The sequence below is a fragment of the Callorhinchus milii genome, unplaced genomic scaffold (assembly GCF_018977255.1).
Source record: "Callorhinchus milii isolate IMCB2004 unplaced genomic scaffold, IMCB_Cmil_1.0 Scaffold73, whole genome shotgun sequence".
Lineage (NCBI taxonomy): Eukaryota > Metazoa > Chordata > Chondrichthyes > Chimaeriformes > Callorhinchidae > Callorhinchus > Callorhinchus milii.
In genome coordinates, this window is record NW_024704814.1 from 126,211 (window position 1) to 151,699 (window position 25,489).

Sequence of the window (25,489 nt, forward strand, 5' to 3'; positions counted from 1 at the left end):
TTGGAGCTTAACAAAATAGTGTCAACGAGGCGAATTTGCTGGCACGATGCGTCCCACGAGCCGTCGGTTGACACAGATCCGGTTGTAAACCCTTTTCTCCGACAGCATCAGTGATAGATCCCGGACACTCTCTCTGCTGTGAGGCTTCAGTTTGGCTACGAGCTGCGGAGCGGCGGCAGGACAGCGCGGGGAGGGATGGGGGAGAGGAGGGGAGTGGTGGAGAGGTGGGGGAGAGGGGGGGAGTGGGGGGTGGAGAGGGGGGGAGAGGGGGGAGAGGGAGGGTGGGGGAACCGCTGACGTCATAGTTTAGTTTCAGGTGTGTGTGCGCGCAACAAGAAAAAAAAATACAACACTCTGCGCCCCCCCTCAACCCAGGGCTCGCATCAGGGACCACCATGGTCCTGTGGGGTTGGCCGGGCACACACACTGCCACCCCAGCACCATACAGATAGACACAGCCTCAATCCCCCACAAACGGCCCCCACCGTACACATGCAAACAGTTCTTATTCGATTGGTGGATCACTTTCTGCGGTGAGCAATTCCTCCAAAATAATAATAGTCACAATAGTGTTGTCCCTCAATCGATGACTGTCTGTGGGGACATCGCTGTGTGCGATTGTCTCCCGTGTTTCACAAACATTACACAGTCACTACACTTTACAATGCATCATGTGAAGCGCCTTAAGACGTCTCGAAGATGTGATGAGGCGCATTGTCAATTATTAATATGAATATAACAAAAAGGGGTTTAACCTCCCCCTCCATAAACCTCTTCTCTCCTTCAATTGAGTGGACAACATCGCTATAATGCACAAATTGTGGAGTCCTGTAGCTCAGTGGTAGAGCACTCGCTTTGCAAGTGAGAGACCTGAGTTCAATTCCAGGCAGAGGGCGAAACCTTGGGCAAGTTTCCTTACTCCACACAGAGCCTAATAATAATCCCTCCAAAACCAAAAACAATAATAAATTGGTAATTTTCAATCCATGACTGTTTGTGGGACATTGCTGTGCGCAACTGGCTGCCGCGTTCGCCCACAAATATACAGTCAATTCACTTTACAGTGTGTTCTGTGAAGCGCTTTGGGACGTCCTCCTGACGTGAAAAGCGCTATATCAAATGCAAGGATTATTATTATTATTATAAATACGGTCTACCGACTGAAATCCGCCTCCAGCCCACCCTCTCTGTCTACTGATTGCAGCAGAGCCGCCAGCGGCTGATTAATAGAGAGAGAGACAGAGTGAGAGAGAAAGAAAGAGGGAGTGAGTGTGAGAGAAAGGGAGAGAGTTAAGACGTCGCGTGATCTTTTTTTAACCGCGAAAAATCATTGAAATGAAGATTACACCGGGATTATGAGTGGTCACCGGGGAAGGTGCCGGGTCTCCAGTGATTGCGAATGGTTCGTGTGAGAGGGGATAGAGTGTGTGTGGGAGAGCACAGGAGTGTCACAATGTCATTAAGTGAGGAGAGTGAGGAGAGAGAGCGATTGAGCGATGGGAGAGTGGGAGTGTGTGAGAGGACGGAGAGAACGATGCAGAGAGTGTGTCAGAATGTGTGGGAGAGGCGGGGAGAGAGCGATCGTAAGAGAGTGAGGACAGAGTGTCTGACGGTGCGAGAGAGCAGGAGGGAGAGGGGGAGAGAGGGAGGAATAAAGAGAAAGAGAGAGAGCAGAAACAGAGAGAGAGTTGAAGTGAGGACAGTGTTTCTTGCTTCACTGTCAGGACAGACTATCGGAGCCCCATTGGCCGCCGCGGGGGGGTGGGCGCGAGGTCAGATGCCGTGAAACATGTCGTGCAGTTTCCTCACAGAAAACTCCCCCTTTCCCCAGTGAGAGACTCCTCTAAGCCCATCATTTCCCCCCTCCCAACTTACCCGCGCGACCTCCATAACCGGCCATTCCCTTTGCGCAGGAAACACAGCTCCTTCATGTCACCCCCACCCCATCTGCCCCAACAGCACCATTTTGCTCCCATTGCCCGGAGCTCCATTCCCAGAGTCCGTTTGACTCGCCCCCTCCCTCCACTCTTTCAAAGCACATCAAGACCTATCTCTCTGACTGTATTTCCAGTTATCTCCCCCTCGCCGCCTCTCTCGGGTCCCACCCCCCGCTCGGGTGTCCAGCTGGCAGTGCTGATCGCCTCGAGACTTCCCCCTGACGTGAAAAGGGTTCGGTGTCAAAGTTGTTATGTTTTTGAAAACAAAACACAAACATATTGCTTATGCCCCACTCCCCCCACCTACCCCGCTCCTCCCGATACAGAGTAAAGCTCCCTCTGCTCTTCACATCTCGATCCATCTCTTGTCCTGCTCCCTTGGCCTATCGGAACATACTGTTGGGCAATAACCCGTCTGTCCTGTTTTATATATCGCTATAAAGTCACCTCACATTCATCTGTGTTTGGGAACGAAGGTTATCTTTACGTCCCTCACATGAGAAAATGAGAGAATAAAAATGAAGGAAAACGGCAATTGATTCCGTGCCGATGGCTTTAATATTAGTCATAGTTCATTGTAACATTACTGTAAACGTCGACAGTGCCTCAGCCGTATGGTAAAGGAGTGATATATACACTGATTAATATCCCTGTCCCACAACCCTCAACTCCACCACCAACATCCCCTCCCACCCATCCCCCTTACCCCCATCCCCCAATCCCACACACCCCCCAACCCGCGCGCACACACAGATGCCCTCCTCACACATTCAGCCACCACCCCACAGACAAATCCCCTCCGCACACACTCACAGCCCACAGACACACACATAGTACACACACACAAACACAGCCCCCCACACCACCACTCCCACCAGCATAGCAATTCAAAAGGAAACATTTTGATTAACATAAACAGCGAAAAAAAAACTGGTTGGTAAAAAAATCTATATGCACTCCCCATTCTGCTGGTTATAAACCAGGGGACGAGGTGCTTTTGACCAAAATTATATACTTTAGTGATGTGAGCTCCGATACTGGAAGCCACAGCTGGTTTCAGAGGGCTCATATCTCACCGCGCCATTCTGTTATTCTCTCCCGCATCCACACACCTCGGTGATAGCCGGACATGGGCTCTTTCCACATTCAGCGCATCCGTATGGTCTCTCTCCAATAGTTTGTGAGGACTTTCAGGAAATGCTGGTTCCTCAGCACATGTTCAGGAGAGAAGGGGACAAACTGTCGCAATGGTGTCTTAACTGAGTCAATGGTGTTGGATCAAACAGATATCTGTCCTGTTATACATCAAACTATTATTGTTTTTCTATGCATTTCTCAAAGCAGCTTCTCGTGCGGACTTTGAGCTGAATCGGCTCCTGGAAAGCTTTCCGCTGGTAAAGAACATTTCAAATTTTTATGATAGGACACCGCACAATTCATCCCACATTCGGCATAATTATACAGTCTCTCCTGTGTGTATCCGCCGGTGACTTTGGAGGTGGTCTTTCCTCGTAAAATTCTTTTCACATTCAGTACAGTTATATGGTCTCTCTCCGATGTGTGATCGCTGGTGTCTCTGGAGACCCCCTGATGTTGTGAAACGCTTTCCACATTCTGCACATTTATGTGGTCTCTCTCCAGTGTGTGATTGTCGGTGTCTCTGGAGGTCTCCTGACGTTGTGAAACTCTTTCCACATTCAACACATTTGTGTGGCCTCTCCCCGGTGTGTGATCGCTGGTGTCTCTGGAGGCTGTCTGGCCTTGTGAAACGCTTTCCACATTCTGCACATTTATACGGTTTCTCTCCTGTGTGTGATTGTCGGTGTCTCTGGAGGTCTCCTGAAGTAGTGAAACTCTTTCCACATTTTACACATTTGTATGGCCTCTCTCCTGTGTGTGATCGATGGTGTATCTGGAGATAACTCGAGTTTGAAAATCTCTTTCCACACTCAGCACATTTATATGGTCTCTCTCCAGTGTGTGATCGATGGTGTATTTTGAGCGATCCGGAAGCAATGAAACTCTTTCCACACTCAGCACATTTATACGGTCTCTCTCCAGTGTGTGATCGATGGTGTATTTTGAGCGATCCTGATGCTCTGAAACTCACTCCACATTCTGCACATTTATACCGTCTCTGTCCTGTGTGTGTTTGTTGGTGTATATGGAGGTGACTTGAAGTTGTGCAACGCTTTCCACATTCAACACATTCATATCGCCTCTCTCCTGTGTGATACCGATGGTGTATCTGGAGATAACCTGACGTTGCAAAACTCTTTCCACAGTGAACACATTCATGTGGCCTCTCTCCTGTATGAAATCGATGGTGTATCTGGAGATAAGTTGACGTTGCAAAACTCTTTCCACATTCTGCACATTTATATGGTTTCTCTCCTCTGTGTGATTGTTTGTGTCTCTGGAGGTCTCTTGAAGTTGTGAAACTCTTTCCACAGTCAGCACCTTTATATGGCCTCTCTCCTGTGTGGGATCGATGGTGTATCTTCAGACTGCCCAAGATTTTGAACCTCTTCCCACATTCCAGGCATTTATACAGACGCTTTCCTCGGTGTGATTGCTGGTGTCTCTTGAGGTGCCCTGAATGTATGAAAGTCTCACCACATCTGGAACATTTATACAGTCTATCTCCTGTGTTCGATTGCTTGTGACCCTGTAGAGATCCTGTTTGCGAGTCTCGGTTTTCCTCAACATGAAATACGATAGATTCCTGACACTCTCTCTGCTGCAAAGCATCGTTTGCGCTACGAGCTGTCTGCGTTGTTGATGTGTCTTTATGGAACTCGGGATGTCTTCTGCTGTGTTCCTGGCGGAACTCGGTACGAGTCAACACAACGCCGGCATGAAGGCAGGGATGAGCCTCAAAAGCATCCACCTTGGCTGCTGATGGGAGAAAAGAAAGATCTGGATAAGCAATATATGAGCTTTCTTTACGAATTGCTCTTGAGCAAATGTCGATTGAATCCTTGCATTTGTACAGCACCTGATGATGTCAATGATTTACATAATTTACTGCCAACTGTACGGTCAGTAGCAGCTTACATTTATATACCGCTTTTCATGCTGATCACTTATTGACAGTGTCAGTTTCTGACGGCAGCAACTACCCACAAACAGCCGTGAGGCGACTCCGTGATCAGTGTAGTTGACGACGGTCTGGGACACAAGGAGATACTTATATTAATGCGGGAAATGCTTTCCATTGTAGGAGGTGCTGTGCTTCAGATGAAATGTTATAATGAGCTCCTCGGCCATGTCTGTTCAGGTGGACAGTAAAGATCCCATGTAATGTTTCCAAAAGAGAAGCGAGTTTCTCTGTGTTCCACCACACCATTAAAGGATCTTTACTATGTGTCTGGAGAGGCGCAGAGTGACTTTAGCTTAAAAGCTCGGGGTGTATGACAGTGCATCGCGGGGTGGTGGGCAGGATTGGGGTGGGGGGGGTTGGGGGAGGGGCTCTACGGAGGCAGCCATTTTGACGTTTCCCGCCTGAACCAACCAATGGTCAAAATCCACTGCGTGATGTCACTTCGCGGCCTCATATTTCAAACGCACAGACTAAATCTTCAATGAGCGTTTTCCACAACCTCCTTCCTATCCCTTCTCACGGCTCTCCTTCCCCTCTGTATCCCTATCGCTCCCTCAAAACCTCTTTAATCCGGACATCATTGTCTTTCCAATTAAAAGCCGTGTTCCCAACCCCATATTGACCCCTGCACTGCTCTCTCCTCATTCCTCATAGCCCTTCCCATTCCCCACAGCAGTGCACAGGCTGACCATCCCCGCTGACAGCGTTTGGTTGCCGTTGCTGACCTGAGTCGCCATTCCCCAGCCCTGTCATCTGAGCTCCATGAAAACCAGGGCACCTGGGAGAGACGGCACCTCTGACAGTGCATCGTCCCCCCCCCCCCNTCCCCCCAGCTCTGTGCTGCAGTGTCAGCCCAGACTGTCAGCTCATTGCCCGCGATGTGGCGCTCGAAGCCACAACCTTCTGACTCGGAGCCAAGAGCACACCAACTGAGCCCGGCTGCCATCTGCCCGATTCTGCACTCGAGCATTTGATGCTGAGAAACTCAGAATGATTTTTCACTCACACAGGTAATCATCGTCAGGAAGATCCCTTTCCTCAGTATAATCTCTTCTTTCCCTCTTTCTCAAATCGTATCTGCTGCTCCCGGCCTCTCCTCCGCTCACTCGGTTGCGTTTGGAGCTGAACCCCTTTGCGATTTGATCGCCTGTAGAGAAATGTTTTTTAAAACAGAAGAACACGAGCATTACATTTCAAAGCGGTTTTCAAGTGAGGAGGACGTCCCAAGGCACCGAACAGTCGGGGCTCAGGACCCGAGCCTTGGGGTGGCGTGGTTGTGCGAGGGTCAGAGTTGGACGAGAGAGGGTAGAAAGCGTAGGCCTCCAATAACGTAAATTATAAGAAGGAACGCGGTTATAATAATAATAATAACAATAATAATCATTGCATTTGATGTAGCGCTTTTCACGTCTTCTCGACATCTCGCAGCGCTTCACAGAATAGACTGTAACGTGAATTGACTGTATATTTGTGGGCGAAACGCGGCAGCCAATTGCTCACAGCAGCGTCTGTCCCACAAAGTACCGTGGATTTAAAATGACCAATTTATTATTATTTTATATTGGAGGGATTATCTGTTTACCACACACGTAAAAAGATCTTAACTTTCTTGTGTTTGCTATTTGAGACATTTTAAACAGTGGACTTTTAGGCACTAATTATGAAATCTTCAGAAAAAATTACAGAAATAACGTCACTGGTTGAATTAGTTTTTAAAAAATAAGATGTTTTCAATAGTCAAAGACAATGTTAAGATATAATCATTGCCAGAGCACTTTCAATATAAAGACTATAATTACACATTTATATTTTATTAACACTATAATTCAACATGTAGAAATCAAAGCTTCAAGATGTTTGGCATCGATCCAACCGAGACTAGAAAAATTAAAAGTTTCCGTCCCCTCTGCCAAGATTGAGACTGAATTTCTTCTCTGGTGTATTGATGTCACTTAACTTTTGACAAGCGATATGTGGCAGTGATTGATTTATCCTCTGTACTAAATGCTGATCTGAGCCAACTAATGCAACCCTTCATTTAATGAACTTACAAAGTTAGCCTTATGGTTAGGGCATAAGAAGATTGATTTCCAATTTTTCATTGTGGTGTGATGGCTCACTGTTTTGCGCAATTTGGCTGCCGTGCTTCACCCATAAAACACCAAATGCACTTTACAATATATTCTGTGGATCGTTTTGACATATCTTATTGCTGTGATGAGGCGTATTAGCAAATTGGAGGGTTATAATAAAATATCATTATATATTATTAATACATTAAACACAACAATGCAGTACAATTCAATTCATTTCACAAGTCAATAGCCAATGCATCAAAGTCCACGTGTTGTTTCAAAAATATCTTCGGCAAATTAAGTAGTGACGAAGGTACAGAGAAATTGAGAGGCGATTACTTACCTTTCCCAGAGGTAGTTCCACACTCCATGTCGCTCCCTTCGGTTTTCTCAGACATTCTCCCCTGCCTTGTGTTGGCAGCTCATATTTATATCTGATTAGTTTCTTTGTGTGAAGCCAATAATACAGCCATTTACCCTTCACGTTTAAAGGTAATTGGCTGATAGTACAGCAGTTGGTTTTCTGGCAGTTTTCAAACCAAATGTCGTCTTCATGTGATTGAGCCAAATTCACAGCTTTTGTCCACTTCTGGGTATTTCAATAGGGTGAGAGTTGGATACTGCGAAGGGGAGGGGGAGGGGAGAGAATGGCAGGGAAGTGGATTAAAGTATGTGAATCATAAGCAGTCTGGGTGATAATAATAATAATCATCATTGCATTTGATACAGCGCTTTTTAAGTCTTTGGGACGTGAAAATATATTCACCGTATATTGTGGGCGAAACGCGGCAGCCAATTGCGCACAGCAGTGTCCCACAGACAGTCGTGGATTGAAAATGACCAATTTATTATTGCCGTGTTCTGGAGGGATTATTATTAGATATGTGGAGGAGGTAAACTTGCCCGAGGATTTGCTCTGCCTGGAATTGATCCCAGGTATCTCGCTCGCAAGGCGAGTGCTCTAAGCACTGAGCAACAGGTCCCCAAGATCTGAAGGGTATTCTCATGTAACTGCGGTACCGAATGTCTGATATCCTTAAACACAAGTTCCATTTTGTAAACCAGGGTTTATTTTTACACCCCGATCGCCCTCCCCGAGGAGCACAGTCACCAGATGGTCGTTCTGCATCCGACAAGCGCGGAATTGAGCCTTACTATGTAGGCAGTGGGTACAAGGAATTCCCTGCGATCTTCCAGGTGGGCAACACATCTCAGCACTAAATGTATCAGATACCATTTGCACCGATTGAAGCCGCCTATTATAGGCTCTGAGCTGTTTAATTTCCCTCCCCCCACCCCACCACCACAGATAGATTTCCCCCTCCCCACCACCGAGGGAATTAATGTGGAGGACTGTCAGTCAGGGTCCGCGAGAGAGAAACTCACTTGTCTTTTCCATTCACGTCACGAGATATTTCAATTCCCTCTCAGGTATGAGCGAAGATGTCCAGCCCAGGAGGAGAGGGTCAGGTTACTGCCGGCCAACTCCTGGGGCCTTCGTTTATGTTGCGCTCAATACCAACAATTTACATCCAATTAAACTGCACATTAAATGTCCTTTTTTTTAATGTGGCGTTCAATACCTACAATATACATCAAATTAAACCGCACATTAAATGTCCGTTTGTTCAATGTGGCGTTCAATACGTACAACTTACATCAAATAAAACCGCACATTAAATGTCCCTTTGTTTAATGTGCAGTTGGATAGATACGATTTGCACCTATTGAAACTGAGCATTAAATGTCCCTTTGTTTAATGTGCAATTAATGTCCCCCCTCTCCTCCCCCCGCTCCACGACGTCCTCACTCCCCAATCCACCACTCGGCGCCTCCGCTCGTCTGGCACCGGCCTCCAGCTTGTCCCCCCCGCCATCCGCTCCATCATTGGCGGTCGCCCTTTCAGCCACTGATACCCCGAAAATCTGGAACTCTCTCCCTCAATCTTCCCGCATTGACCCCTTTCCCCCTTTTCAAGTCCCGCCTGAAAATCTTCCCTTCCGACCGTGTCACCTCCCACCCTCCCCGGAGCGGTCAAACTCCACCACTGTTAAGCGCTCTGAGACGCTGCACTGCGTGGAGGTGGCGGTTGTTGAAAAGACGCAATTTGCTCAAGTGTAACGGCGCATTAAAGGTCTCCAGAGGGTAGGGTTCACTGCCCCCCTCCCCCCAACCAGAACTTGTGGAGTCCTGTAGTCCTGTAGCTCAGTGGTTAGAGCACTCGCTTTGCAATTGAGAGACCTGAGATCAATTCCAGGCAATGGGCCAAACCTTGGGCAAGTTTCCTTACTCCACACAGAGCCTAATAATAATCCCTCCAAAAAAAAAAACCAAACAAAAATGATGGTCATTTCCAACACACGAATGTGGGACATTGCTGTGCGCAATTGGCTGCCGCGTTCTCCCACAAATATACAGTCAATTCATTCTACAGTGCGTTCTGTGAAGCGCTTTGGGACGTCCTCCCGACGTGAAAAGCGCTATGTCAAATGCGAGGTTTATTATTATTATTATTATTGTTGCTGTTGTTGTTAATGCAGAAGCCGCGCCGTACAACATGGCGGCCCCCAGCGGAGAGCGGTGCCGTACGGCGCCGTACGTGCCGACGTCACCGCGCGGGCGGGACTCCCGGCCCTGCGTCATTGCGTCTTCGCAAGCGGCGGCCGTCAGCGGCGGCTCCGGATACGGAGAGAGAGAGAGAGAGAGATACCGTGAAGGATAGAGAGAGAAGGAGAGAGAGACGGTGAGGGACAGAGAGAGTGAGAGAGAAGGAGAGAGAGACGGTGAGGGACAGAGAGAGATGGAGAGAGAGACGGTGAGGGACAGAGAGAGAGAGAGAGTCGGTGAGGGACAGAGAGAGAGAGAGAGAGGAGAGGGTGACGGTGAGGGACAGAGAGAGAGAAAGAGGAGAGAGACGGTGAGGGACAGAGAGAGAGAGAGAGAGAGAAGGAGAGAGAGACGGTGAGGGACAGAGAGAGAGAGAGAAGGAGAGAGAGACGGTGAGGGACAGAGAGAGAGAGAGAGGAGAGAGAGACGGTGAGGGACAGAGAGAGAGAGAGAGAGAGAATGAGAGAGAGACAGGGGAGAGAGAGCGAAGGAGAGAGAGACCGTGAGGGAGGGCGAGAGAGAGAAGGAGAGAGACAGTGAGTGAGAGAGAGGGAGAAGGAGAGACAGTGACGATGAGGGACACAGAGAGAGAGAGAGACGGTGAGTGAGAGAGAGAGAGCAGGGGAGAGAGACGGTGAGGGAGAGAGAGAGGTGAGAGAGACGGTGAGGGACAGAGAGAGAGAGAGAGAGAGAGACGGTGAGGGACAGAGAGAGAGAGAGTGAGAGAGACGGTGAGGAACAGAGAGAGAGAGAGAGACGGTGAGGGACAGAGAGAGTGAGAGAGAGAAGGAGAGAGAGACGGTGAGGGAGAGAAGGAGAGAGAGACGGTGAGGGACAGAGAGAGTGAGAGAGAGAGAAGGTGAGAGAGACGGTGAGGGAGAGAGAGAGGAGAGAGAGACGGTGAGGGACAGAGTGAGCGAGAGAAGGAGAGTGAGTCGGGGAGGGAAAGAGTGAGAGAGAAGGAGAGTGAGACGGTGAGGGAGAGAGATAGAGGAGAGGCGTTGAGGCACACAGAGAGAGAGACGGTGAGGGACAAAGAGACAGGGAGATAAGGAGAGAGAGACGATGAGGGAGGGAGAGAGAGAGAGACGGTGAGGGACAAAGAGAGAGGGAGATAAGGAGAGAGAGACGGAGATGGAGAGAGAAAGGAGAGAGAGACGGTGAGAGAGAGAAGGAGAGTGAGACGGTGAGGGAGAGGAGAGAGAGACGGTGAGGGACAGAGAGAGAGAGAAGGAGAGAGAGACGGTGAGGGATAGAGAGAGAGAGAGAGAGAAGGAGACAGAGACGGTGAGGGAGAGAGATAGAGGAGAGGCGTTGAGGCACAGAGAGAGAGAGACGGTGAGGGACAAAGAGAGAGGGAGAAAAGGAGAGAGAGAGGGAGAGAGAGAAGAGAGAGAGACGGTGGGCGATAGAGAGAGAGAGAGAGAGGGAGAGAGAAGGAGAGAGAGAAAGAAGGAGAGAGAGACGGTGAGGGAGGGAGAGAGAGAGAAGGAGAGAGAGACGGTGAGGGACAAAGAGAGAGGGAGATAAGGAGAGAGAGACGGAGAGGGAGAGAGAAAGGAGAGAGAGACGGTGAGGGATAGAGAGAGAGAGAGAGAGAGAGAGAGAGAGAGAGAGACGGTGAGGAAGGAAGAGAGAGAGAGGAGAGCGAGACGGTGAGGGAGAGAGAGAGAGAGAGAAGGACAGAGAGATGGGGCGGAAGTGCTGATGATTGACGGGGACGGAGGGCCAATCACAGTGCAGTTTGTGACGGTCGCACCAAATGGGCTGTGGCTGAAGGGGCGGGGCTTGGGGTGGACCAATGGGGAGCCAGGGGGCGGGGTCAGAGCAATGTGTGTGGGGTACCAATGGGTGTGAGGGGTATTATTGGGTGTGACGGTTACCAATGGGTGTGAGGGGTACCAATGGGTTTGTGGAATACAACTAGGTATGGGGTAAAATGAGTGTGATGGGTACAATGGGTGTGGGGTCCTAATGGGATTGTGGTGTACTAATGGGTGTGTGGGGTACTAATGGTGTTTGGGGTACTAATGGTGTGTGGGGTACTAATGGTGTGTGGTGTACCAATGGTTGTGTGGGGTACTGACGGTGTGTGGGGGGTATTGATGGGCTGCTAGAGGTATTGATTGAGTGTTATATTCATGCGGTGTGGGGTATTAATGGAGTGTTTGAGGTATTAATGAGCTGTGCTGGGTACTAGTTGTCTGTTTAGGGTACTAATGATTTGTGTAGGTTATTAAGAGACGGTGTGGGATATTAATGGGCTGTGGGGGGTATTAATGGGCTGTGGGGCTATTAATGGGCTGTGAGTGGTATTAATGGGCTGTGGGGGGTACTAATGAGCTGTGGGATGTATTAGTGGGCTGTGGGGGGTATTACTAGGCTGCTGGGGTATTACTGGGCTTTGTCGGGGATTAATGGACTGTATGGGGGATTACTGGACTATGTGGAACAACAACAACAACAAGATTCCATTTATAGAGCGCCTTTCACGTCGGGTGGACGTCCCAAGGCGCTGAACAGTTGGGTCAGGAACCGAGCCTTGGGGGGAAATGGTCAGGGTGAGGGGAGGGAATGGAGGGAGCGAGGAGTGGGGAAATGGTCAGGGTGTGGGGAGGGAATGGAGGGAGCGAGGATGGGTTAGAGAGTCGAGAGTGGAGGTGAAGACACGGACAAAGAGAAAGATCTTGAGATCGGCCTTGAAGGAGGAAAGGGAGGAAGCGGCGAAGGGATGGAGTTCCAGAGCCTCGGGGCTGAGAGGCTGAAGGCCACCGATAGTAGGGCGGTTGGGGGGGGGATGTGGAGCAGACCGGAGTCAAAGGAACGGAGGGTACGGGCAGGTAGGGGGATAGTAGGTCGGAGTGGTAGGAAGGAGGAAGTCCGTGATTGGCCTTGTAGGCGAGGATGAGGATCTTGAACTCGATCCTCTGGGGGATGGGGAGCCAGTGCAGGGGAGCGAGGGTGGGAGTGATGTGGTCCCGAAGCCTGGAGTGGGACAGTACACGAACTGCAGAGTTCTGAATGACCTGCAGTGTGGAGGGAGACAGTTCCCATAGTCCAGCCTTGAGGTGACAAAGGCGTGGACCAGAGTTTCAGCCGCGTGAGGTGTGAGGTAGTGCCATAGACTGGCGATATTCCGGAGGTGATGGAAGGCGGTGCCAGTTGTGGCGCGGATATGAGGGAGAAAGGACAGCTCAGGGTCGAACAGAACCCCGAGGTATCTGATGGCTTTAAGAGGTGGAGAGTGCAGCCTTGGATATTGATGCTGTCAGCGCCTGAGGTGCAAGTTGAGCTGAAGAAATTTGTCTCTCGTCCAGGACTCGATGTCGGACAGGCAGCTGTCAGGACATCGGGTGTCGTGGATTCAGGATAGAGGAGGAAAGGTAGAGTTGGATGTCATCCGCATACATGTGGAAGTTAACACCATGTCTGCGGATGATGGCACCACAGAGGGAGCATATAGAAGGTGAAGGGGAGGGGACCGAGCACAGAGCCCTGAGGGACACCGCACGAGACAGTGCTGGGGCTGGAGTAAAAAGACGTTCGTGGAAACAAAGTGAAGACGGTAGGAGAGGTACGACCTAAACCACTCAAGGACAGGGCCTTGAAGGTTGAGGTGGAAGTATAAGCGATGGAGGAGGACAGTGTCGTCGACCGTGTCGAATGCTGCCGATAGGTCGAGGAGGACGACCAGGCAGAGGGAGCCCTGGTCGCAGATGGTCAAGATGTCATTGGTGACCTTGACCAGGGCAGTTTCTGTGCTATCGGTAGCACGGAAAACCGACTGAAGGGGCTCGAATAATGAATGGGTGGAGAAGAAAGTGCGGAGCTGTGAGGCGACAACTCGTTCCAGGACCTTGGACAGGAAGGGAAGGTTGGATATGGCCCGGTAGCTTGATAGCTGGGACGCATCAAGGGAGAGTTTTTTCAAGTTGGGAGTAATGGTGGCAGTTTTCAAGGGAATGGGAACAGAGCCAGAGGAGAGGGACAGGTTGACGATGTCTGCGATACGTAGGGCAAGGACGTGGAGCTGGTAGATAAGGCGTGGAGTGGGGATGGGGTCAAGCGAGCACGTGGTCGGTTTCAGGGATAGGATGAACTTGGTGACAGAGAGTGGGGAAACGGGTACGAAATTGTGTAGAGGAGGATGGGTAGGAGTCGGAGTGTGGGACGAAGGGTGTAAGTGGGTGTGTGGATGTTGGAGGGGAAGTGAATGCGGAGCGAATGGCCTTGATATTGGAATCAAGGAAATCCGGCATCTCCAAAGAGTGAATGTTGGAGGAGATGACCTGCGCGGGGTGGCGGGGGGGACGAAGGATTCGCAGAATACAGTAGCCTGGGGTTGTTCTTCGCCTCCAAGATTATTCTGGAGTAGAAGGACGACTTGACCGAGGCTGGAGTGGAGCGGTAGATTTTGAGGAGGTCCAGCCAGATTTGTCGGTGGACCGTTAGGCCAGATTTGACGCAGGTGCGTTCAGCGGCCCGCACCTGGCTCTTCACTGAACGGAGGTGGGTAGCGACCCATGGGGAGGAGCGAGAGAAGGAGACAGTACGGGAGGTAATGGGGGCAAGAGTATCGAGTGTGGAGCAGAGGGAGTTGTGGAGGAGGGTGAGAGGAGAAGAGGGGTCAGTGAGTTATAAAGTGCCTCCAATGCTGAGGGTTGGGCTCTATGTGTGTGGTTGCGAGAGAGCGAAAGGCTACAATGTGCCGCCATTCGTGGAGTCCTGTATCTCAGTGGTTAGAGCACGCCCTTTGCAAGCGACAGACCTGAGATCAATTCCAGGCAGAGGGCGAAGCCTTGGGCAAGTTTCCTTACTCCACACAGAGCCTAATAATAATCCCTCCAAAACCAAGAACAATAACGAATTGGTCATTTTTAATCCACGACTGTTTGTGGGACATTGCTGTGCGAATTGGCTGCCGCGTTCGCCCACAGAAATACAGTCGATTCACTTTACAGTGTGTTCTGTGAAGCGCTTTGTACGTACTCCCGACGTGAAAGGCGCTACATTAAATGCAAGGATTATTATTATTATTATTATTATTATTACTGAGAATGGCGCTTTGCGCGTTTGTGTCGATTTGTGAGTGAGGCTCTGATTGATCCCACTGCTGAACCTATTGCTTTGTGCGTGAGAATGATGCTGTAAAGTGCCCCCAGTCTGAGGGTGGAGCTGTACGTGTGCATGTATGTGTGCATGTGTGAATGTATGCATGTATGTATGTGTGTGTGTGTGTGTGTGAGAAAGAGTCTGCAATGTGCCCACAATGCTGAGGGCGGTGCAGTGTGTGTGTGAAATAGAGTAAAAGACGGCGGTGAGATATCTCCAGCTTTGGGGTGGCTCTGTGTGTTTCTTTCTGTGTGTGGGAGAGAGAGAGGATATTATGTGCCCACAGTGCTGAGGGTGGCGCTGTGTGTCTGTGTCAAGCTGGAATATGCCCACAGTGCTGAGGCTTCCCTTTGTGTGATAGAGAAAATAATGAGAACCCAGTGCTGAGTATGTCGTTATGTGACTGTGTGTGTGATTGTGTGAGAGAGACTGCAGTGTGTCCCCAGTGCTGAGGATAGCGCTGTGTGTGTGCAAGCTGTAATATGCCCCCAGTGCTGAGAATGGCACTGTGTTTACTGAGTGTGTGTGTGAGAGAGAAATATACAGTCAATTCACGTTACCGTGTGTCCTGTGAAGCGCTTTGGGACGTCCTCCCGACGTGAAAAGCGCTGTATCAAATGCAAGGATTATTATTATTATAAATAGAAAGAGAGTGAGAGAGAGAGAGAGAGAGAGCGAAAGTGTGTGTAATGTGTCGCCAGTGATAAGGCTGACGCTGTGTATGGGAGCGTGTGTGTATTTGTGAGAGACGATCTGATGTGCAACTCGTGCTGCGGGTGGCCCTCTGTGTTTTTGCTTTTGTGTGTGTCTGTGTTTGTGTGTGTTATCTGTTATATGCCTCCAGTGCTGAGAATGGCTCTATGTGTGTGCGGGAGAGAGGAAGAGAGAGAGCGAATGTACTGTGCCGCCAGTGCTAACGGTGGTGATGTGTATCTATGTCGGGATGTCTGTGTGAAAGAGGCTTCAATGTGTCCGAGTGCTGAGAATGACACAGTGTTTTCTGTGTGTCTGTGAGAGAGAGAGAATCTTATGTGCTCCGAGGCTGAGAGAAGCTCTTTATGTGCATATGTGTGTGTGTGAATTTATAATATTCCCGCAGTGCTGAGGTTGGCGCTGGTCTTGTTTATGAATGTATGAGAGAAGCTGTAAAGTGCCACCAGTGCTGAAGGTGGCGGTGTATGTGTTTGAGAGAGAGAGAGAGAGAAGTGAGAGATAGAGGGAGAGAGATTATAATCTGTCCACAGTGATGAGTGTGTGTTTATGTGTGTGTGAGAGGTTTGTTGAGATTTCTGATGCCCAATGTTAACTTGGTTCAGTTTATTTTAGAACGGTTTATCCTATGGGCTCCCGGTTTGATTAACCATTCACCAGTGCTGAAGGTGGCGGTGAAGCGTTGATTGAGTGTGTGATATTAAAGTAGTCCGTGGTAATAATGTGGTACGTGGTACCAGTGGGGTGTTTGGGATCTCAGTGGGGTGTGGGGGTATTAATGAGGTGTCTGGCATATCAATGTGGTTTTGCGGTATTAATGGCGTTTATGGGGTATTATTGCTGAGCGGCGTATAAATGGTGTGTGGGATATTAATGGAGTATGTGGCAATAATAAAACAACAACAAGATTCCATTTATAGAGCGCCTTTCACGTCGGGAGGACGTCCCTGCAGTGTTAATTGAGCATTTGGGCTGCTGATGCGGTGTGTTGCCTATTAATGAGGTGTATTGGACAATACGCCGGTGTGGGGTTTGAATGGGGTGGAGATAATTAATAGGATGTGGTTTAGTAATGGATTGTGTGGTTTTAGATTGTGGCTTATTAATGGGGTCTATTGTCCCTTAACGTGTGTGGTTGGTACCAATGGGATCTTTGATATTAATGTGTTGTGGGAATGAATTGGGTGTGTGGAATATTAGTGGATTGTGTATCAAAAAGGGATTTCGTGTATAAATTGGGTATGGGGTACCAATGTGTTTCGGGGTATTAACGGGGTAATTGTTAAGTGTTAAAGGGTGGTGTTGAAGGAGTGTGTTGCAATAATGATTTGTGGGGGATTCGTGGATCGTGGGGTATTAATTGGTTGTGGTTTATTAATGGGATGTATGGTGTTATTGTGCATTTTTGTATTAATGGTCTGTGTGGTATTGATTGTGTATTTGTTATTAATGGTGGTTAGGATATCAACGGGGTTTGTTGTGTTAATGCGGTGTGTGGTGTTAATGAATGTGTCGTAGTAATGGGGTTTTAACGGAGTTTGTGTTGTACCAGTGGGGCGTATGGAGTTTCACTGGTGTATGGGTGTAATTCCTTTATGGGCTATTGATAGTGTGAGAAGAATTAATGGCATGTGGTGCACTAAATGTATGCTTTTTATTGAAATTGTATGGGCTATTAATGGGCTGTGTTGGGTAATAATGTGGTCTGGATGTTTATGTGATATGGGTAGGCAATGCGATTTGACGTATTAGTTGTTTGTGTAAGATATTAATGGAGTGTGTAGAGTAATAATGGGCTGCGTGGGATACTAATGGGACATAATGGGATCTTAATGGTGCATGGGGTATTAATGAGATGTTTGGTAATATTAGAGTAAGGGATATTAATGGGGTACGGTTTGTTAATGGACTGTGTGAAAATAAATGTTGTGGAGTATTAATGAGCTGTGTTGTGTATTAATGGGTTGTGTGTGGTATCAATATTATATGTATTATTAATGGGGTGTGTTGTTTATTATTGGTGTGTTCTGGAGTTTGTGGAATATTATTGAGGTTTGTGCAGCATTAATGGGCTGATTTGCGTATTAAGAAGGTATGGTTTTTCAGTGCGGTGTAGGTATCAATGGGAAGTGAGTTATCAGTGGGATATTATTGGAGAGTGGAATTAATGGGTTGTATAGCATTAATGAGTTGTGTGGTATTAATGGGGTGTATACTATTAATGGAGAGTGTGTTATATTCTTGGATGTGGTGTATTAATGGCGTGTGAGGTATTAACGGAATTTGTGGTATAAATGTCGAATGTTGTATTAATGGGGTCTATAGTGCTAATGGGTTGATTGAGGTATTAACCTGGTGTGTGGGCCATTACTGGGGTGTGTGAGGAACTAATAGACTTCATGGGGTTTTAATGGTTTATGGAGTAATGGTTTATGGATTAATTGGGTGTGGGATATTAATGGGAAGTGGCGTGTTAATGGGGTATTCGGTTTAACAGAATTTTAATAATGGGCTGTGGGTTTTTAATGAAATGTGGAACATTAATGTTGTGTCGGATATCAATGGAGTTTGGGGTACTTATGTGTTTCGGGTTAGGTGATGAAGAGGTGTGTTGAATGGGTGTGTGGTATTAACGGGTTGTGAGGTATTAACGGGGCGTGGTGTGTTAATGTTTTGTGGGCTATTCATGAGAATTGGCGTATTAGTGGCGTATGGAGTCCAGTGGAGTTTTAATAATGGGCTCTGTGGTACTATTGGGACGCGTAATGTTAACAGAGTCTGCGGTATCAATGGGGTGAGTGTTACTAATTTTTGCATGTGCTAATAATGGGGTGTGTGGTACTAATATGATGCTTCGGATTTCAATACTTTTTGTGGGTTATTAATGGGATCTGTGTGTACTAATGGATTGTATGTGTTTCAATGTGGTGTATGGTGTTAATGTTATGGGGTATTTATCTGCTATATAGTGTTAATGCGGTTTGTTGTATGAATGGGATGTGTGCTATCAATGGAGTGTGTGTTATCAATTGGCTGTTTGGTTGTAATTTTTGTTTGTGGTAATAATGGGATGTGTGGTATTAATGTGTTGTTTGGGATTTTATTCGAGTATGCTGGTATTAATTGGATCTGTGTGTACTTTTGGGGTGTATGGGTATTAATGTGGTGTGTGATATCAATAGTGTATAGAATATTTATCTGCTGTAGGTGTTAACGCTGCGTGTGTTATTGATGGGATGTGTGGGTTTTTGCTGTGGTGTGTGGGGTATTCACGGTGTATATGGTGTAGCAATCAGTTTTGTGTGGTATTAATTCTTTGTGGAGTATTAATGGGGTGTGGGTTATTAATTATGCATGGAGTACTAATGTGGTATAGAGAATTAATGTGGTGCGTGTTAATAAAGTGCTGTAGGGTATTAGTGCTTTGTGGTATTAATGGGGTGTTTAGGATATTAATGTCTTGTGTAGGGTATTAGTGGGTTGTATGGGGTATTAATCGTGTTTGCGGTATAAAACGGGATGTGGGGCATTAATGGTGTGTGGTTTATTGACGGGATGTAGTGTATTACTGAGGTGTGTATGGTATTAGTGGAGTTTGTGGGGTATCAACGGGGTGTGTGATATTAATATGCTATTAATGGGGGGTGTGTTCTTAATGGAGTGTTTAGGATATTATTATTAATAGTAAAACTAATCCTTGCCTTTGAAGTAGCGCTTTTCACGTCTACTGGACTTCTCAAAGCGCTTCTCGAAATAGACTTTAAAGTGAGTTGACTGTATATTTGTGCTGAACATTGGCAGCCAATTGCGAATAGTGGTATCCGATAGATTCGTGGATTGAATTGACCAATTTATTATACGTTTTTTCTTTCTTGAGTGATTATTATCAGGCGGGTAGAGTAATTAATGGGTTGTTTGGGTTATCAAAGTTGTGTGGAGGTATTAATGGGGTGTATGGGGTATTAATATAGTTTGGGTTATTTATGGGCTATAGGGATTTAATGGACGTTGGGGTACTAATGGAGTGTGGGGTATGAATATGGTGTGTGGTATTGACAAAGTATGTGTAATTAATGGGTTATGTTGTACTAATTATGCGTGTGGTATTAACGGGCTATGTAACAATAATAATAATCCTTGAATTTGATATAACGCTTTTCACGTCTTCTAGACGTCTCAAAGCGCTTCACAGAATATGCTGTAAAGAGAATTGACCATATATTTGTGGACAATAAGCGGCAGCCAATTGTGCGCAGCAGTGTCCCACAGGCAGTCGTGTACTGAAAATGAACAATTTATTGTTGCTTTGTTTTGGAGGGATTATTATTAGGCGTGTGGTGTAAGTAAACTTGCTCAACGTTTCACCCTGACGCATGTGGTCCACATCCGCAGATATGAAGAGATATCAAGGAACCGTGTTGTAAGGAGGCACATGGTAACGGTGCCTGTCTTGACTTTACTTCCTGGCTAGGAAATGAAGTGAAGTACAACCATCTTTACTATGCTCTTACCTTATAAATCCAGTTTACAAATTTACTTATTCAGAATGTATTTATTTATTATTTAGAACTACAGCGCATGCCAAACACAGCACATATGCTGCTGCACCCCAAATTCTAGCCACGACAATTCAAAACCCAAAATCCAAACCTATTTGTGGTATGAATTGGGCGTGTGGGGCATTAATGGAATTTATGGGGGATTAGTTTGGTGTGGGTATTAATGGGGTTTTGGGTTCTAAAGGAGTTTGTGGTATTGAGGGGTGTGACGTGCTACTTGGGTGTAGTTTACTTATGGGTTGTGGTGTATTAATGGGCTGTTGGATATCAATGGAGTGTGCTGTAATAATGATGTGGGGTTATTTATGGAGTGTGGGGTATTAATGGTTTGTGGAGTATTAATGTGGTGCGTTTGGTATTAATGGTGTTTGTGCATATTAATGGGGTATGTGACGATGTTCTGAGGTGTGCCATATCAATGGGGTGTATTTTATTCATTGGTGTGTGATGGTAATGTTGTATGTGCTAATAATGTGGTGTGTGCTATTTATGGTATCTTTGGGATTGTTATGGGTTATGTGGGGTTTTAATGTGGTCTGTGAGGTGGGATATTTGGGGTATTAGTGTTGTGTGTGGTATCAATAGTTTATGGGGTATTAATGTTCTTTGTGGCAATAAGGGCATGTGTGTGATTAGTGGGTTGTGGGTAATAATGCTGTGTGTGTTTTAATAATGGGGCGTAGGTTACTAATCGGATCTGTGGTAATAATGAGTTTTGAGGTATCAATATTTTATGGAGTATTTATCTGTTTGATATGAATAAATGTTGTGGTATTAGTGGTGTGCAAGTTATTAATGTGGTGTGTGATGCACTAATGGAGTGTTCGATGTTAATGGACTTGTGGGTTATTAATGGGGTGTATTAGGTATTATTGGTGTGTGGGGTGTTAATGGTGTGTAGCGGTGTTACTGGTGTGTGGGATAACAGTGAGGTGTGTGCTACTAATGGGGATTGGGTACTGATGTAGTGTGCGGGTATTAATGGGGTGTCGTTACTAAAGGTGTGTGTGGGGTTTAGGTGGGTTCCGTGTCGTATTAATGGGATATATGGGGTATTAATGTGATATAAATGGGGTGTGGGCTACTAGTGTTGTGTGGCATTAGTGAAGTGTGTGGTGCTAATAACTGTGAGGTATAAATGGGTTTGTGTTATAAATAGAGTATGTGGCATGAATAGGTTGTGTTATGTTAAGAGGATTTATGGTACTAAAGGAGTGTGCAGTATTATTGAAGTGTGTTGGGTATCAATGGGTGTGTCGGGTGTTAATGGGCTCTGTGTTATTATTATAGTGGTGTGGCAATTAATTGCGTGTGTGGGGTTCTAATGGGGTGTCGGTTATTAATGGGGCGTTCGCTATTAATGGTTTATGGTGTATCAATGACGTTTTGGAATAAGAATGGTGTTTCGGTTGCAGATGGGATGTGTCCAGTGTCTTTCGACGTCCTCCCGACGTGAAAGGCGCGACATCAGTGTAATCTTTTTGTTGTTGGTGCTATTAATGAGTTGTGGGTTGTTAATGAGACGTCGGGGATTAATGGGATGTGTGGTATTAATGTGCATTTTTGACAATAATGGTGTGTGAAGTGTTTGGTGGGGTGTTTGGGGATATTAATGGGGAGTGTGGGATATTAATGGTGAGCATTATGTACTAATGGAGTGTTGTATTAATGGGGTAAGTTGTATCAATGGCTTGTGTGGTATTAATGAAAGGTGTGTAGCAGGGGTTTAACTTGGAGTTGGTGATGTAATATTTGGATGTGCAGTGTACCAATGAGGTGTATGAGGTATTAATTGGATGTGGGGTATTAATGTCGTGAGGGGTATTGATGCTGTGTTATGTGTTAAAGGTGTGTGGCATTACAGAGGCGTGGCATATTAGTGGGGTGTGGCAGTTATTAATGCGGTATGTAGGTACTAATGTACTGTAGCTTATCAATGGGGTTTGGCGTATTCGTTGGTTGTTAGGGTTATTACTGGAGTGTGTGGGGTACTAAAGTGCTGCATGGTGTTGTATTAATCACACTCACCCATTCATACACTCTCACAGACTCTCAGAGACATCCCCAAACTCTCACAATCACACACACAAACTCACACATATTCTGACGCCCACAATCACACACTCTCTCAATTTCTCGTTCACTCCCACTGACCTGAGCCCCCTATCAGCCCCAGTTGTCTTACAGCTCGGGGCCACGATCTCTCCGGGCGGTCCTCGGCCATGTTTGAGGTTTTCCTCCTTCAAGCCTTACTCCGTCCCCGCCCACTCGCTCCTCATTGGTTCATTCCCAACATCCGCCGCCTCAGCCAGAGCTTTCCATAGGTCTGTCTAATTGTCCAGCGGATACCGTGCTCTGATAGGTCCATGTGTAAGTCAATCATCTCTAATCCTCCACGCCATCCGCTTCCTGGTCAACCGTGATTATGTCACCGCCCATTCGCACCCCATTGGACAATTCCAACACCCGCCCCACTGTCAGGTCTTCCCATTGGTCTGTCTGTACATTAATCAGTAGTCGCGCTTTGATGGGTCCAGGTCGACGTCAATCATCTCCTCTCCTTCCTGCCTCACGCTCTCTCCAACCGTCAAACTTTCCCCGCCCACTCGCTTTCTATTGGTCCATTCAGTCACCCGCCCGCCAAAACCAGAGCTTATGATTGGTCAGTTGAGTTGGCAATCATACTGCGTTCTCTGATCTTCCCGTCTCCAAAAATCACTTCCCCTGCTTCCTGCCCCGCGCTCTTTCTCCAACCGCCACTCTCTCCCCGCCAACTCGCTGCCTGTTGGCTCTTTCCAAAACTGCCCAGCTTCGGAATGGTCAGCCCTGCTGTCAGTCTGCTGCCCTCCCAGTCATTCCTGTTTCGCCACTTCTCCCCCAGCCTTTGTTTACCTTCTGTCAGTAGGCACCCGCCTGGCAGTCAATTGGCATCACTTTTCCGAGGGTAATAGACCTTGCAATTGTTTGTAAAAATCTTAATAATTCGATGCTCTTAAGCTACGGCTGTACATATACGGACTTCGCCTTACATTGTATCCAGCACTGGGACGTCTCGAAGGCGTGATGAGGCGCTGTATAAAATGCCCATTATTATTATTGTGATTATTATAATTATTATACAACGTCACCGCAAACGACACCACGTATGTGACGTAGGGAGACAGGCAGACTGCATACGCGGTGTCGTCTGCAAGTCTACCCGCCTCAGTGTGCGTGTGTGTGTGTATGTGTTTGACTATCTGCGCTTCACTGCTCCCCAATTAGATCCGCCACATTGAACGGCACAGCTTCCCCGCTTTGTGTGAGTCTCTCTCGGGTCGACTCTCTGTGCTGCCCCTCACGTAACGTATGCACGTATCTCTTTCTCTGGCTCTCACCCACCTAACGTAACAACTGCTCCTTGGCTTGACAGCGTATGACACGCCAACTTTCTCCCTGGTAACTGGTGATTGACAGGAAAGAGACACGCCCACAGTCTCTCGGGTAACTGTTGATTGACAGGAAAGTGAGGCACGCCCACTGTCTCCCTGGTAACTGGTGATTGACAGGAAAGAGTGACAAGCCCACAGACTCTCTGGTAAATGTTGATTGACAGGAAAGAGAGACACACCCACAGTCTCTCTGCTAACTGTTGATTGACAGGAAAGTGAATCACGCCCACTGTCTCCCTGGTAACAGTTGATTGACAGGAAAGTGAGACACGCCCACTCTTTTACTGGTAACGAGTGATTGACGTGAGACACACCAACTGATATTATGATTAATGTTGTTATTATTCCCCCGACTCGGAGTTGGTGTCCGTCACTATTACGCACTGATACGGTGCCCAGTGTGGAGCGAGGGCGATGTATTCGTTGCTATTCTTCTTCTTATAATTCTTATTATATTAATTTGGTTATTGTTATGCATAAATAAATAAAACAAGTGGCGTTTTTAAAGCGCACTCCACATTGGGCAACCTTCCAGGTCTTTACAAAGGAGGAACCTGATGTTGTATAGTACAAACAACACAATGTACAATATACAACCATAATAAATACGAACCAAATATTTATATCATCTGCTAAATAATACAGTTTCAAAAAAAATCTGTACCCCCAGTGAATTCCTGAATCAATACGATTTGTTTTTAAAATAATAATAATAATCCTTGAATTTGATATAGCGCTCGTGAAAACACACAGTCAATTAATTTACAGTACAACACGTGAAGCACATTGAGACTTCTAAAAGACATGATAAGGCGCCAAATCCAAAGCAAAGATTACTGTTATTGTTAAAGAGCAAATTGGAAGCTTAATGCGGGTTTCTATCAAGAGAAATGTAGAGACAACATCCCGATACAGTTTTCTGCTGTTCAGTTGAGATGTTTTTCTCGCTTTTACAGTTAAATATTTGAGCCCTTTTCGCATGAGATGTTTGTGTGGTTTGTGCTTTATATCCGGTAATGCTGTTGAGTTGACAACTTGACAGAGTTCAGCTACATATCACCCATTACCGTTTCATACTATGTACAATATTGAGCTAATCTGGACTCCAATACCAGGAGAAAATCCCTTCTTTTTCCCAAATAGCATCACTGGATCTTTAAGGTCTGTCCTGAACACGGTACAAACTGGACCTGAGTTTATCGCAGCGTCTTAGATCACATCGAGAAAGAGAGAGAAAGAGAGACTAAGAATGTGAGAGAAAATGGACGTAAGAGAGAAAGATAATGTAAGAGATACAGAGAGAGAGAGAGAGAAAGAGAGAGAGAGCTTCAGAGAGACAAAAGGTGAGCGAGACATTTGAGAGTGTGAGAGAGAGATGCAGAATGTGAGAGAAGCTTCTCAGCTAACATCATGAAAGTGGTTCAGCTACGCATCAGCTTTTGCCATTTGAAAGCATGTTCATTATTAACCCTTTCGTACAACTTAAATTTAGCTGCTCTGGAATATAACAATTGGAGAAATTCCCTTCTCACTTCCTGATAACGTCTCGGCTTCTTAACATTTTTCTTCAACACAACACAAATAAAGGTCAATTGTACCTCTCATTTTAAAGCCCATGATAAGCAGACGATAAGTTTGAGTGAGAGCGAGTGCGACTAAATTTGCGAGAGGCTTACCGTGTGAGAGACGCATAGGGGGAGATTGAGAGTGGTAGTGTCAGAGATACAGAGGGAGAGGGAGATTGGGAGAGTGACAGAGAGGCACATTGTATTTGACAGAGAAATTGAGAGACACAGGTGGAGAGAGACTGAGAGTGTGAGAGATAAGGTGTGTGTGTGTGATACAGACTTTGAGAGAAACATATGGAGGGAGACTGAGAGTGTCAGAGACACATATGGAAATAGACAGACTGAGAGTTTGAGCGACACACTGCTTCAGATTGTGAGAGAGTGTG

The 25,489-nt window shown here is 46.8% G+C and overlaps 1 protein-coding gene across 3 annotated transcripts; it reads right to left on the minus strand.

The window, feature by feature from the left end:
• Window positions 1–2,837: 2,837 nt before the first annotated feature.
• Window positions 2,838–23,005, minus strand: LOC121851619 (zinc finger protein 883-like). Of its 3 annotated transcripts, none has more exons than XM_042345680.1 (4): window positions 22,259–23,005; window positions 7,459–7,704; window positions 6,047–6,187; window positions 2,838–4,835 (listed from the first exon to the last, which is right to left on the minus strand). In XM_042345680.1, the coding sequence occupies exons 2-4, from the start codon at window positions 7,511–7,513 to the stop codon at window positions 3,394–3,396; spliced, it is 1,638 nt and encodes a 545-aa protein (XP_042201614.1). In that variant the 5' UTR covers window positions 7,514–7,704; window positions 22,259–23,005; the 3' UTR covers window positions 2,838–3,393. The 3 variants fall into 3 exon arrangements, with proteins under 3 accessions (XP_042201614.1, XP_042201615.1, XP_042201613.1); XM_042345681.1 differs by having other exon boundaries at window positions 2,838–4,832; window positions 7,459–7,735; XM_042345679.1 differs by having other exon boundaries at window positions 7,459–7,735.
• Window positions 23,006–25,489: the final 2,484 nt, after the last annotated feature.